At 51.2% G+C, this 14,201-nt stretch overlaps 1 protein-coding gene, 2 long non-coding RNA genes and 1 other non-coding gene across 4 annotated transcripts in view; 3 read left to right on the plus strand and 1 right to left on the minus strand.

Moving 5' to 3' along the window:
- Window positions 1–39: 39 nt before the first annotated feature.
- TRNAP-AGG (transfer RNA proline (anticodon AGG)) lies at window positions 40–111 on the plus strand. The gene has a single exon. It is a non-coding gene; the product is annotated as a tRNA-Pro (tRNA).
- A 5,096-nt stretch (window positions 112–5,207) lies between these two features.
- On the plus strand, window positions 5,208–5,971 carry LOC126913262 (uncharacterized). The gene is made up of 2 exons (XR_007708111.1): window positions 5,208–5,286; window positions 5,543–5,971. It is a non-coding gene; the product is annotated as an uncharacterized LOC126913262 (long non-coding RNA).
- On the minus strand, window positions 5,462–6,642 carry LOC126913261 (uncharacterized). Its single transcript, XR_007708110.1, has 2 exons — window positions 6,566–6,642; window positions 5,462–5,663 (listed from the first exon to the last, which is right to left on the minus strand). It is a non-coding gene; the product is annotated as an uncharacterized LOC126913261 (long non-coding RNA).
- MAML2 (mastermind like transcriptional coactivator 2) overlaps window positions 6,357–14,201 on the plus strand; it is a 212,277-nt gene continuing 204,432 nt past the window's right edge. Inside the window, exon 1 of the mRNA XM_035542447.2 lies at window positions 6,357–6,782. Coding sequence (XP_035398340.2) covers window positions 6,357–6,782 — 426 coding nt within the window. The remainder of the gene's footprint in view (window positions 6,783–14,201) is intronic.

Genomic DNA, 14,201 nt, shown 5'->3' on the forward strand with positions numbered 1-14,201 from the left:
AGTGATGAATTTCACTCATTCTGAGATTTCTGCATCATTGGCTCGTTGGTCTAGGGGTATGATTCTCGCTTAGGGTGCGAGAGGTCCCGGGTTCAAATCCCGGACGAGCCCTTGTTTTCCTCCCCAGCACACAAACAGGGGGGTGGAATATTATTGGATGCGAGGGCGATCTGGCTGTGCCATCTGTCACCTCGCTGATCATCAGGGCTGATTCAGCTGATGTGGCAGGCTAGGGGGGTGTCCCCTTCCTCCCTCACTGCTCCATGTGCTTCCCTCCCAACCTTCCCCGATAGAGACCCTACAGTTCATCAGTCAGGGGTACAGAGTAGCTGCGCTCCCCTGCTAGAAACAGGCTCAACCATTCTGCGGTCCCAGATCATGTTTCTCACCTCCTCTTCATTTGCATAAAAAGTCTCTGAGCGACTTACTTCTTTCTTTATCCAGCAGGCAGTTGTTTTTTTCCAGTCACGCAAAAGTTCTTGGAAGAAAGTGCCTCTGCAGGCTCACCGATTTTGCCTGTGACATCACTAGTTGGACTAAGAAAATGCTAGTTAGACTAAGAAAATGCCTTGAATTGACATCACTGATTTCTATTTCAGCAGGAAACTGATAACTTGAGCTGGCTTGGCAGGGGGCTGACAAAATGTTTGTGTGTGTATAACCAGACTTCACTATTCCTCTCACTGAGATTAGAGGAAGTGATAATATTTTTGTGGCTGTTGTTTTACCTGAAGAGTTTCTATAAGGCAGAGAACGTGAAGTATCATGACATCGTGTTTACATTCATCTTCACCACAGGAAATGAAAAAATTGTTTAGAAGAGACATTTATGTGAAAATTCAGGTCAAATTATCCAGGACAGGCTGTATGTAAATGCTAGCACTTGTACAGCATGTTGTGCTAAGAGGGCTCTCCCCCCGGACGTTTTCGGGTCCAATTGCAGCAAGAATATTTGTAATAGAGAAATGCAAACGTCAGCTGATGGGGGAAGTCAGAAATCCAGCCAGTCTTTCATAGTTTCTGTTCTACTCCAGAGATTTTGAGTGGATTTAGAGGGTGAGAGGATATAATGCTTGTACTGAGAGGGCATTTTTAATTGTCTTCAGTGTGAGTTTTTGAAGTAGTAGCTCTAATTAAGATAAAGTACCTGTCTTAATGGAACAATGAAGAAAGATCAGTATGTGATTAGACTTGGAGCAGGTGATTAATGATCATACTTGGAAATTACTTGAGCTCCTGTAGTGTTTGAATAATCTGATCTAGTTGAAGTTCTGTAGCCCGGAACTATGATAATGATAAAATTCACACGCGATGCTTATGCGTAGGATCGGCCGTACAAATGTGGTGTACTTTTGGGAGATTAGGCCCTTTATGGTCTATACTCTGTGTCCAGTTCTTGCAGGGAAGTTTGAAAAGAAGTGGTTTTCCTCCCTTTGTCCCTCAGTTTTCAGAAAGAGAATCATTTGTGGATCAAGTAGGATGGCAAACTTTGCTAATAGTAGATAGCTGATACTGCCTTTTTCTTTCTTCTTTTTTTTTTTCTTTTTAGACAGTGAAAGCTTCTGTTTTCCAAAAGCAGCTATTTCTAGTAGTTCGGCAGGCAATTACAGGCAATTCCCATGCTTAACTCCTCTAGTTTACTTTCATTTGGATAAATAAAGGCTTGTAGTTTTATCCTTCTTTAAGTCTTCCTGGATAAACAGAGTGGGTGTGTTAGATAAACACATGTACATACAGTACCACTCCAAGAGAAATACCCAGCACACATGAAATACACTTTATTAAGTCGACTTGCTGATTCTGCTTTGAGAAATAGTAAATATCAAGTTCTAATTTGAATTTAGAGGTGAGACAAAAGAACGTCAGAAAATATGATTGACCAGCCAAGGAATAATGTGAGAAATATGTGAAGTGGTATTGAAAGAACCTGATGATAATGCCCCCTTCGTGGGCTACACTTCCCTGAATAGTTTATGTGAATTTGGGTATTTTTCTAGGTAATAAGGGATGGTATGGGTTGTTTTTATTTTGTTTGTTTGTTTTCCCTCTTATTTGTTAAATAACACGTAGACAGTTTCTTTAGATTTTTCTGGAAATTGTATTCTTAATTCAAAAAGGTGTGTGTGTTCAAGATGACTTACCTTACAGTTTACACAGAGCAGTACTGCATGAGCCTGTGCCCAAACTTTAAGGACAAGAAAAGTGACCCAGGTGCAATCAGATTCTGCTCCAAAGTTTAGCAATTGAGCAGGCGAGCTGCACGGTGCATCCTAACAGCATGCCTAGCTGGAGGTACATTTATCACATTATTTATAACAGTAGTCATTCAGAATGTCTAAGAACCCTCTGAAAAGCAAATAATGGGAATGGCTGAAAATTTATAGCCCTAGTTAGTCTTCCACGGGACTGTTATTAAGCACGTGCCATTTTGGTGGAGTTAATACAACTTTGAAGGATTTTGATACATGATTTCTAAACAGAGATGAACGAGGTATGTGCCTAGATTTAGGCATGGACTCACGTTTTTAGGTGAGGTTCAGCATAGTCATTTTGTTCAATTTTTGGAAAGTTATCAGCACAATGGGACTTCCACGGTGAGAATTCCTGGCTGAGAAGCCAGCACCAGGAAAGGCTTTGCTCACCCGGTAGGGGCTGCTGGCTTGGGAAACTCAGAGCTGCAGCAGCAGGAGCAAATTCACACGGAAAAATACTCAAGGATGACAGCTCACATGAGACTACAGTATCATCTCAAGAGGTCACAGATGTTGGCGTAGGGGATAAAAGTAATGAATTATTCAGGACCCATTATGTTAATGTTTCATCACGTGTGGTTTTATGAGGACGCATATGACAAGATCGCAAGTGACGTTAGGATGATGTTCAGAACCGTCTGCTTTTAAGAAAACTGACAAGTAGCCGATCCCAAAAAGATACCTGTTTCCAGGAGCTGGTAGCATTCGGCAGCGTCTCCTGGACAAAAGTTGTAAAGCTGAAGGATGGGTTTAGGGTATTTCCTTCTCAGAAACACCAGGGGCAGTCTTTGCTGTGTATTGCGTGGCTGGGGACTCGCAGCCCTGCAACCAAGCCGTCTCTCGCCCTGGAAGCGGTCTGTATTAAACCACAAAACACATCAGATGCTGCTTTGCAAAAAGTGAATCTTAGACATCTAAAGTTACAGCTCAAAAATCTTTGTTTTGAAAGACCGTTCTCTGAGTTCTGCAGAAACTCATAAGAGAGAGGATTCCTGCAGCTACCTGGGTATCTCCCTGGGCAGCACCATCAGTTTCATGTGCCCACAGCAACTTTGAAAACCCCCATCAAGATGTCATTTGAAATGCCCTTGCTTATTTTCCAGGAGATTTGTGTTAGTGTGACATGTACGGTCTGTGGCTGACCCTCCTAAACACAGCAGTGACATCTGAGCTGTAACAAACGAATAAAAGCCCCAGAGAGGCCTGAAGCAAAGGTAACATTGTGTATTATTTTACAAACAGAAAAATGTCCATTTTTTCCCCCTGTGCCAGCCCATTGTTCTCAACAGATGCAAGCTACCGTTAGGTATCAAATAATAACCCACTCTTCCTCAGTTGTTCAAGGTTAAACAAAAAAAATCCCTTTTTCCTGTTAGCAATAATGCCTTCCTCTGAACTCAGCACATCCCCAAACCTGGCGCCCGCGGACACCAGCCCGCAGTTAGGAAGCAAAGTCTTTGCTGGGACAGACGTGGGCCCGAACACCCAGGTCCTGGGAACCCCCATGGGTGTTTGGTGCAACCTGGAGGAGATGGGGGTCACACGAATGTTTCCCATGTGCCCGGCGCTGTGTGTTGTTTGTCTGTTTGGGGCGAGTTTAAGGAATGTGTTGTTTCATCAATGGCATTCAGAGGGGTTGTGAGCAGGACTTCAGGAGATAAAAACACCTGAAAGGGTCACCATTAGTTCCTCCTCGTCCTCAGCTTGCTGCACCCAGTATGGTGTAATGAAATTAGTGTTGTTTTCTGATGGGCCGACTCATCAAATGAGACGATGTTTTCCTTGTGTTAGGGGCTGTGGGGTCCTGAACGGTTTTGTGAGGACTGAAAGGTTGGCACTTTTGCATCAGGCTTGTATCTTCGTATGCTTGGGGCCATTTTTATTCCCAAAGAGGTGTCCCTGTGGTAGCACAATGGTGCGTAGCTTTAATGTAGCTGACCAGCTCCCAGCTATTCCTGCATCCTCCTTCATGGCTCACCTGCAGCAAAACAGGGAACCTGGTGGCTGCTGGTTGCAGCCTGGACAGTGTCAGGGGCCAGGTCTCGCATTTGGCCACCCCTGCTTTTAGTCTGGAGAAGAGGAGGCTCAGGGGAGACCTTATTGCTCTCTACAACTACCTGAAAGGAAGGTGTGGGCAGCTGGGGATCGGCCTCTTCTCACAGGTAACCAGTGATAGGACTAGAGGGAATGGCCTCAAGTTGCACCAGGGGAGGTTCAGGTTGGAAATTAGGAGACAGAAAGAGTAGTCAGGCACTGGTTTGCCCGGGGAGGTGGTAGAGTAACTGTCCCTGGGGGTGTTCAAGGAAAGGTTGGACGTGGTGCTTAGGGATGTGGGTTAGTGGCTGACATTGGTGGTAGGGGGATGGTTGGACCAGATGATCTTGGAGGTCTTTTCCAACCTTAATGACTCTATGAACCGAGGAGACAGCGAAGAGAAGCACCAAGGCTGTGACTTTCCCGGGAAGGAAGCAAAGTGCCAGACACCCAAGAAGCTCCCACCAGAGCCTCCCCCTCCCCAAACCTTCCCTCACCCCCTCCACCCCCCCAATGCACGAAATCACCCTAGAAAACCCCCTTTCCCTCCCCACCCACCCTCCCGGAGCAAACCACCCTCTTCCAGCCCCCAGAGCCCCAACCCGGCAGCACAACTCCCCCCCTTCCCACCGCGGGCTGAGGTCGGCACGGCGACATTTCCCTCTCCTTCCCCGGCGGGGCGGCCGCCCGCCCGCCCGCCTGCCTCCCCTGCGCGGCCGCTGGGAGGCTCCGGCGCTCGGCCCGGCCGCTCGGTGCCACCCGCCCCCCGCCCCCGCAGCGCCCCGCACCGCGGCCCCGCACGCACCGCGGGCTCCGGCAGCCGGAGGCGAGCGGAGGAGACAGCAAGCGGGGCAGCACCCACCGCAAACCCGCCCCCCCCCCCCCCCCCCCCCCAATCCACCACCACCACCTCACCACCCCGGGCCGGGGATGGAATATACAAAAAAAAACACAAAGGAAAAGTGGCCGGAGCGTGCCGGGGGCAAAATGCTGGAAGTTTGTAAGTGCAACTCGCCGTTCGTGATCGCTGTTTGAAGGGTTGGTTGGTGGTTGGTTGTTGTTTTTTTTTTTTTGTGCTTCTCTTTTTTTTTTTTTTTTTTTTTTCGTGCTTTTCTTGAAACTGTACTTGAAACTATTCGGTAGCCGGGAGTCTAAGGGAAAGTATGCGAAAGGAGTTCTTTGCCTTGGGTTGGCGGCTCGCTGCTTTATTGCTAAGGGGGGAAATAAGCGCTGAAAGCAAGACGGATTTTATCCAGCGGCTGGATTAACCGGAGGCGAAGCGTGCTCTGGAAGTCCACTGCCTGACATTGTTCCGGAGCGGGGATCCGTCCCTCTCGTTCCCGGAGGAGCTGCCCTTCAGCTGCAGACACTTGGATCCTGCACGAAAACCCAAGAGTGGCCGGCGCGGAGCGAGCAGGAGAACGGAGACCGCACAAAGACCAAACTAACCCGAGCCTCCTCCTCCTTCCCCGGCTATTTGCACATCTACTGAAGACTTTATAAAAATAATAATAACAAGCCAGCGAGCGACCCGCTCCGCCAGCCCTTGGAAGATTTTTGGGGGGGGGGGGGGGGGTGTCGGCTCCGTGCCGCTGAGCCCCGCGACCCCTTTTTCCCTGCCTAAATTTCCCCCTGCAGGAACGACCCCCCCCAGCCCCCGAAATGAAATAAAACCAATAAACCTGCCAAGCCCCACTCCTTCCCGAGGGGGATCTCCTTTCGGCCGGGGATCCCTTTTGGAGGCAGCGGGTTAATTTTTAAATTTTTTTGCCCCTCTCCCGTGTGCCACCCCCCACACTCAAGACCCCCATCCCTTCCCTTTCACCCCCCCCCCCCCCCGCGGGCTCAGCCCGTCCCCGACCCCCTCGGCCGATGGTGGCCCGTCCCTAGCAGCCCCCCCGTTTTTTCCCCGTTCCCCTCTTTCTTCCCCCCAAAACACCCCCGGTCGGGGGTGACGGGGAGGGGGGGTTCTCGGTGCCGTTGGCGGTGTGGGGTCGCGGGGCCTCCCCCCCCGCCTTCTCCCCTCCATGTGGCACTGAGGCGGCCGGCCACCAGCGGCGGGGGGTGGCGATGGGCGACACGGCTCCCCCCCAGGCCGCGGGGCTGGGGGCCGGGCTGCTGGGGGGCGGCGGGGGCGGCCCGGCGGCCCCCCGGGTCCACAGCGCCATCGTGGAGCGGCTGCGGGCCCGCATCGCCGTGTGCCGCCAGCACCACCTCAGCTGCGAGGGGCGCTACGAGCGGGGCCGCGCCGAGAGCTCCGACCGCGAGCGGGAGAGCACCTTGCAGCTCCTCCACCTCGTGCAGCAGGGGCAGGGGGCCCGCAAGGCCGCCAAGCACCCCAAGGCGGCCGCAGGAGGAGGAGGAGGAGGAGGAGGAGCGGCCACCCCGTCCTCCGCCGCCGCCGCGCCCCCCGACTACCACCAGCACCTCCTCAGCAACGGCGGCGCCAACGGGGAGCAGGCGGCGGGGGAGCAGCGAGCCTCGGCCCTGCTGGCGGTGAGTCACGGCGCCCCCTGACGGGCGGAGGGGGGCGGGCGGCACGCGTGGCCCCGCGGGGACACCCCCAGCCCTGAGGCGAGGCGAGAAGGCGGGGCTGGGGCGCTGAGGGGAGGGGGGGTGGCGGTGGCGGGGGACTGGTGGGAGCGGGGGGTGGGAGCAAACGTCCCTCGTGCACACTCGATGCTGGGGTGGTGACACCCCTAGGAAAGCCCCTTGAGTGTCCTCGCGATGTCCCACCAGGTGGTGACACCCCAGGGGCGGGTCGCAGGCACTAAAGTCCCTCGTGTGCCCTTGCCACCATGGTGGTGACACCCCTTGAAAAGTCCCTCGAGTGCCCGCGTGATGTCCCACCAGGTGGTGACACCCCTGGTGTGGGTCGCAGGCACTGAAGTCCCTCATGTGCCCTTGCCACTGGGGCAGTGACACCCCTGGAAAAGCCCCTCACATGCTCTCGTAACGTCCCACCAGGAGGTGACACCCCAAATGCCACCATGGTGGTGACACCCCTGGAAAAGCCCCTCGAGTGCCCTCAGGATGTCCCACCAGGAGGAGACACCCCAGGTGCCACCATGGTGGTGACACCCCTGGAAAAGCCCCTCGCGTGCCCTCATGACGTCCCACCAGGAGGTGACACCACAAATGCCACCATGGCGGTGACACCCGTGCCTGGAAGGTCTCTGGGGGCTTCAAGCTGCCTCAGCTCGTCTCCGAGCAGCAGTATAAGGTGGCATTAATCTACAGTCCATGCTCAGAGCCGTGCCCACGGTTTCGCACCTCAGGTGTTGCGCTCTTTTTTTGTGCCTCCTGGGTCGACACCTGTGCTGCAGGTGGGCAGGCAGCGGCGAGCACCGCGTGCTGGTGCCCCTGGCATACATAGCTTTATGATCCCTGAGGTGGACAAGTGCTTGCAGAAGCAGAGCTCCTGAAGCTCCATCTCGCACCCGTGAGCCCCACCGGCGAGGGCCGGTTCATTACTGTCACCCAGCACATTTCCCAGGGAGAAGGTACAAGAGTTTTCCGCACCCTGCGGATGGCACGTTGACCTTTTCCAACTCGAAGTTGCTCCGGAGGTGTCTGGGAGGCAGAGCCTTGCCTCCTGTTACTTTATGACAAGCCGTTCGTGTACCAGGCTTTCTGCCTTTCCCTCCAGCGTCCCGCCGGCATGTGTTCCCGGCACACACGTGAAATAGTACGAGGAGCGACTGCCCCCTGATAGGCCCGTGGCTGCTATTCGAACGGCCCAAAATAGACTGCTCCCTCCCTTCCTGACATAAACCTGTCTTTCTCAGTGCTTGGCGTATTCTAAAACGGGACCCTGGTGGTTATTTTCTCCCCTCTCAGCCCTCCCGGCGCTGGGGGCTGCGGCACCGTTTGGGAGGGCGGCGATGTGAGGGGCTAACGCGATAACAGGGGGGCGCTTCGGCCTGACTCGGTGCTCAGAGCAAATCTCCCCGTGTTTCTCATCGCAATCAGGAAAGCCATTATCTTATTTTTCCAGTGCGTATTAATGAAACGCTTCATGCTTGTCTCGAGGAAAAAGAAAAAAGAAAAAAAAAGATTTTGCATAATAACGTACATCCCAGCAAACTCTGCTTTCTGAAGTCAGGGAACATCTGAAGTCAGGGAACAGGCCTGTGTGCTTTTTTTGGTTTGGTTTGGTTTGGTTCTTTACTAGTTGTTACTATTATTACGAAATAGCTGGAGGCAGCTGTTCGAAACGGCTAAATGAAACAACTCCAACGAAAATACCGAAAGGTTTTCGTCTTTGCAGTGCAGAGAGGTTGTCCTTGTTTCGCTCGAGATCCTAAACCTGCTCTTTGCTGGACACTGCCCCCGTTCCACCTTGCACATTGCCTCACCTCCCCGACAGCTCCGCGCACGCGTGTCTTTGGCGAGGGAGCGAGCTGACAAAGTCCCCCTCGGTTTTGCATGCTCGCGCTCAGCAATCCTGCTGACAAGGTACGTGACTTCACCGAACATGACATCTGGGGCCCCGGACCGTGTTTTGACACTGAAGAAGTGCTGGCTCATGAAGCAGCGCTGTTGTAATGGTATCGCTGCACATCGCTGATCCTCCCACTCTGTGCTCGGCACAGACATTCTTCATTTGCTGCTTCGGTAGGGCTGCCTAATTAAGGAACAGAGAAAGGCATCGCTTCAAAGTCACGTCTCTGCGTGATGGAGGCACATGTTCCCCTTACCGAGCACCCCTTAGAACATTGTTGCATATGCTGAAAAGGAAAAGGAAACCACACCATGTCTGAGTGGGATGAATTCGAGTGGTTGAGGGTCGGGCAGCAGGTAGCCCAGCGTTGTGCTCCTCTTTTTGAAAATTCAGGGGGCGGTGATGGGCCAGGATAATAACGGGGTCTTGCTTTGTTCTGGCTGTAGCCGGAGGAGGAATTTGCTCTGCCAGTTATCCCAAGGGCACTTGAAAGTGGAACGATGAGGCAGAGAAAGTCAGTTGCCCTGTGCACTATAAACGTACAGGGAAGAACCATCTCTAAGGCAGCAGAATCCATCCTCTGGGGGTGTTTCCCAAGGGGAGATCCAGCGGAAGACTTGCTTGCGCCGGTGGTTATTCCTCTAATTTCAGACTTCTTGCTCGGAGCAGATGGCACATCGGAGGTGCGTGGGGTCCTGGAACATAGCGGTTCTGAGCATCGGTCGTGGGAGGTACAGCTCTGGCACGAGGAGGCACAAGACGAGAGCGTTTGTGCGAGTCTCACACTGAGGATGTGAGATTTGACACATCTCTGACTCCACGGGGGGACTGTAAAGCTCCACCTGCCTTGCTGTAGCTCCACCAGTTTAAAAAGAGCTCCACACACAGACGAGCATGAAGGCAGTCCTGGCTCTCTTCGGGGAGTTCTGGCTATCAGGGCACTCTTTGTTCTGCAAAATCCGAGATTGTCCCCATGCTTCCTCTGCTGAAAATAGCTGGGTTGTTTCCTTCGCTCTGCAGATCCCACTGCTCTTGTTAGGAGCGCGCCTGCCATGTTCAGTGGCATTGGATGGGTCGTTTGCTCAGTTGGACTCCAGAGTAAATATTGACACTCGATAACATTTGAAACAGCGTTCACTTGAACATATCAGAGGGTCTGAAGTGATAATCTGATGCTGTTGATACTATTATTTGATAATTATCTGTCCCCAGCGGACAGTTTAAAACCGGCAGAAGAAAGAGTTTTCAGTGGGATTGGGTTTGGGCTCAATTTGGCAGCGTTACTTTGATTTTTGAGCAAGCAGCTTTGGCAGCAGCAGTTTCTCATTGGAGAGTGGAGACCAGATTTTTGAGCTGGACTGCTGGGTGTGGGTGCATGTGAAAGATAAATTTATTCTTCTGGACACAGCTAGGAAAGCTTTTGTGCTTTCTGCCTCCCTGCATTTCCCATGAGCTGACGTGTGTTTATTTATCTGGTGGTGTTACTTTTCATGGTGCAGAGTGGAACAGAAAATATTCTGTCTTTTATACATATATCTGCACGTATATATGTGCCCTCCAGCACTTAGCTGTTTATATTATTTGTGTTATATGTAAACAGTTAGCTCTGGAGGGCATTCCTCAGCGGGTTAAGCATTGAACTGGTGATACCAAAGTTCTTGCGCTGCAGTTGCAAATCCCCCGCGGCCCTTCCTTCCCTTCGTTCCTCTGCCACAGGCTGAGCAACGTTCATTTCGCTCTCTGCAAACGAGGAGCTCGCTTTCACAGGCATCGCTGTGTTATTCTGGTCAGGTTGTTCCGTTGCAGCCATCACCCTGGTGGCCGATGTCTTCCTCCGAGTGTGTTAAGTGCTGTTTGTCACCAGTCCCAGGTGACTCGTTCTGCTTTTATCCCTCTCCAAGTCGCGCTGAATTTATTGTTATAACGATTGTTATTATTTTCTGTACTCAGAAGAATGACTGCGAATGCGGCCTGCTCCCCAGATGTAGTCTGCAAGCAGGTGAAAAAAAAGAAGGGAAAACAGTCCTGCAAAGACGGTGTAGGCGAGGAAGAGAGAAATGGACTAATTCCCCCTGCTCCCCTAAATTCTCATCAACAGCAGTCCAAACCTGGAATAGGCATGGGTTTGTCTCAGTCCCCTGAGGACATCACTGGGAGACAGGGTTGCCCGGGTGGTGCCGAGAGCCAAGTTTTGCTTGTAAAACTTTGATTTAGGTGGTTGGTGTATGTGGAGATCCTTTAAATGCGCGTAGAAATCCTGGCATTGTTTCCTAATAACTTTTTTAATGATCTGTGCTGTACTTGCTGAGGTTTGGACTGCCCTGTGCTGGCATCAAAAATCTTCAGGTATTTCAAGGGGAAGGGTTGTGCACTGGTATTTGTGGCCTGATTTTATACTTCCCCCATATCCCAAGTTTTTTGCCTTCTTTGCTACTGGCCTGCCAGGGTACCCTGCAAAGTAGTCGCATTTTCTGGTTCTGGATGTACGTAGCTTTGGGAAGCTCTTTGAAAGCAAACAGGATGAGGCGACCAGCTACGAGGTGAAGTGGTGTTAGGGTGCGGTGAACAAGAGGGGACTGCAGCGCGGACCGTTCCGTGAAGGCTGGGATCTTTTGATGAGCAAAGTTTGGTGCCACACGACGCAACGCTCTGTTTGTGAGGTGGCAGACCGCTGCCTGGGGCTTCTGTGGGAGCAAAGCTGGGTTGGATAGAGACAATTTCTGTAGCCCAGTCAGACAAAATGAGTCACGTTGCCTTTGTGGGTAGAAAACTTTGATTTGCTGTCGCGGGCCTTGCTGCCTGCTGGGAGCCGTGTGGGTAGGACGGACCTGGGCACCACTGAACGTCTCAGTTCCCCTTGGCTCCGAGAGCGTTCTCTGCACCAAAATCAAGGAGACTCCCTGGCGGCTGCGTAAAGGTTATCAATTAATGAAAAGTTCAGCCAGTGAACTTGTTAAGTGTCTGCTAGTTTAGGAGCCTTTTCAGCCCTAATTCTCCAGCCAAATCGTGTACTTTGAAGCTTTTTAACCTCCGAATGCATTTAATGAAAGTCTCCGCCATTCTGAAACTGTCTAACAGACTGTTTCCGCCACCGAAGTTTCTGTAGACAGTGAGCAGTGGAACAGCTTGCCTGGAGGTGACGGGGTCCCCGAGGCCAACCCATGGCCAACCCCTTAACTTCCCCGACTAGTACAGCTCGTCCTCTGATCCTGCTCTCACATCCCCTGCAGTGCTCAAATTGAGTCCCCTGGGTGTAGCACCATGATGAAGGATGGTGAAACAGCTTCTGTTTCTTCTCTGCTGAGAAATGTGACTCCAGCAAAAAAGTTAGTCGCTCTGTGGGAAAATCTGAACCTTAGAAAGGTATGTCTGAGTCAGACCCAGAAGCTGCTTTGCTGAAACTTTGACTTATCTCACTCTTATTTCTTCTCTCCTGGCAATGAACGCTGCCTGCAGAAGGTGTATGTGGTCTTCGGTTAGCTTGCAGTGGCCGAAACACCCCACAACTAGGTTAGTCAGTTAGCAGGTTCAGAAAGACCATAACATGCTTCTCTTCCTCTTCTTAACTGCTGGCAACGGTCCTTTCTACCAAGATACCATCTTCAGAGGCCAGTTGTAGTCTGCCTTCCTTATCAAGTCTGCGAGCTTATGAAACTGAAACTTCACCCGTGTCTAATCACTGAACAGAGTGGCTCCACCACGGTCCCCTCGACACCTTTGGGAGGGGTGATATCCCCATTGCCCCATGTATGCTGCACCTCAGGTGTGGCGTAGGAGTTGCTGGAAGCTGGCAGCCTGCTCCAGCTGACAGAGCACTGGGATAGAGGTGGCAGCTCTGCCAGCAAGCTTCTCTGGGACTTTGCACGTGTTCCCCGGGTGCCACTATTTCCCTTCCATGCTTTATTGAGGTCTTCAGGCAGCACCAAGTCAGTCTCTGCTGGGGGCCCAACTCTACACCACAGTGACTTTACACCATCACTTTTATGGGGTGCTGGAAGGTGATTAAAGAAACCACTGTGCAGCACGTTACAGGGCACACGGTCAGTTACGAGGTACGTGGAAGAGCTTTAGCCTTTTGGCTGCTCCAAAGAGAAGAAGAGGAACAAGGTCTTGGCTCCTTGGCCTCTCTGGTGTCTGCATGGCAGCAGCTCCCTGCGTGACCTACTCCCAGCAGCAGCAGGATGAAGCTGATGGGATTCGTGGCAGGTTGGTGTTTTCCACAACTCTGAGTCCGTGGCTGCAAACCCAACAAGGATCTTACCCATATCATGCTGCTACGGTTTGGAACAGCTTTGAGCAGTGAAAGAGGCAGTGGGCTTGGCTGCAGAAAAGAAGGAGTTGGTGCCAACTGAAATTTGGATCCCTTGTTCAACTTAACAGTATTAAGAGACAATTTTTTTATTTATTTTTTATTTTCTTTACATGAAAGCACAAACTATTTACACCCCAGATTTCCCATGAAAAGCCTCCCATAGCCACTTGCGAGCCAACCTGTGAATTTGTCTTACCTTGTCAAGTTCTTCCAAAGTATTCGTAGATGCAGGTAGTAATCCATAACTGTACTGAAGTGCCAACACTAATACCTAACACAAAATACCTACAACTCTCAAGCAAAAGTTCTTAGGTGAGCGCACTGTAAACTAAAACCCCAGTGTTTCTACTCTGACTCTAGGATCTGTTCAGCAGATTACTCCTGGTATTTCACTTCCATAAATCTCAGTTTCCTCTATGAAAAATACTATTTATCACCTTTGTAAAGCGCATTGAGATCTGATGGTGAATTTTATGGCTTAGAAGCCAAATTCATTATTGATGGAGCCTGAGACAGGATATCTGAACGTTTGCTTTGGCAAAGCTGCAGGCAATGTATATGTGTTGATGGATTCTTCTTATTTGACTTTTGTGTTTTGAGCCTTTGAGGTGCACTCAAATCACCTTTTCAGCCTTTGTCCCACAGGTTTGAGGACTGGAAACATAAACTCAAATGAGTCTTTTACATAATGATGTGACTCCCGGCTGGGTTTTTATTTGAGGCAGCGTGTTGCCCAAGATTCACGATGAAAGTGCGAGATGTGGCAGTGCCCCTTATGCTTCCTACTTTCTTGCTTCACTTGCTCCGCATTCTGCATCAGTTTGTACTCAAATTAGTCTCCCAATTAAGTCGGCTGCGTCCAAGCGCTGCGTGTATTTGATGCTCCAGCAGGCCGGGTGCAGAGCGGGACTGGAACTGAGAGCGTATACCAAAGTCATCTGCTTTCTGGTGAGGCTGCAGCTGCACCCCAGCAGTAAGTAGCAGGTGGGAGCTGCTTTGTCCTGCACATGTTGCCTGCCATTTGGTAGGAGAACAATCCTGTAGTAACAGGGGAAGGTTCATGTCTATGGCTTAGGGTGGGAGGAAGGCTCAGAAGTATTTCTTAATCGAATAACGTGAACAAGCACAAAATTCCAACACACTTAGTGAGGAATTATAT

Source organism: Cygnus atratus, chromosome 1 (assembly GCF_013377495.2).
Source record: "Cygnus atratus isolate AKBS03 ecotype Queensland, Australia chromosome 1, CAtr_DNAZoo_HiC_assembly, whole genome shotgun sequence".
In the NCBI taxonomy this organism is placed as follows: domain Eukaryota; kingdom Metazoa; phylum Chordata; class Aves; order Anseriformes; family Anatidae; genus Cygnus; species Cygnus atratus.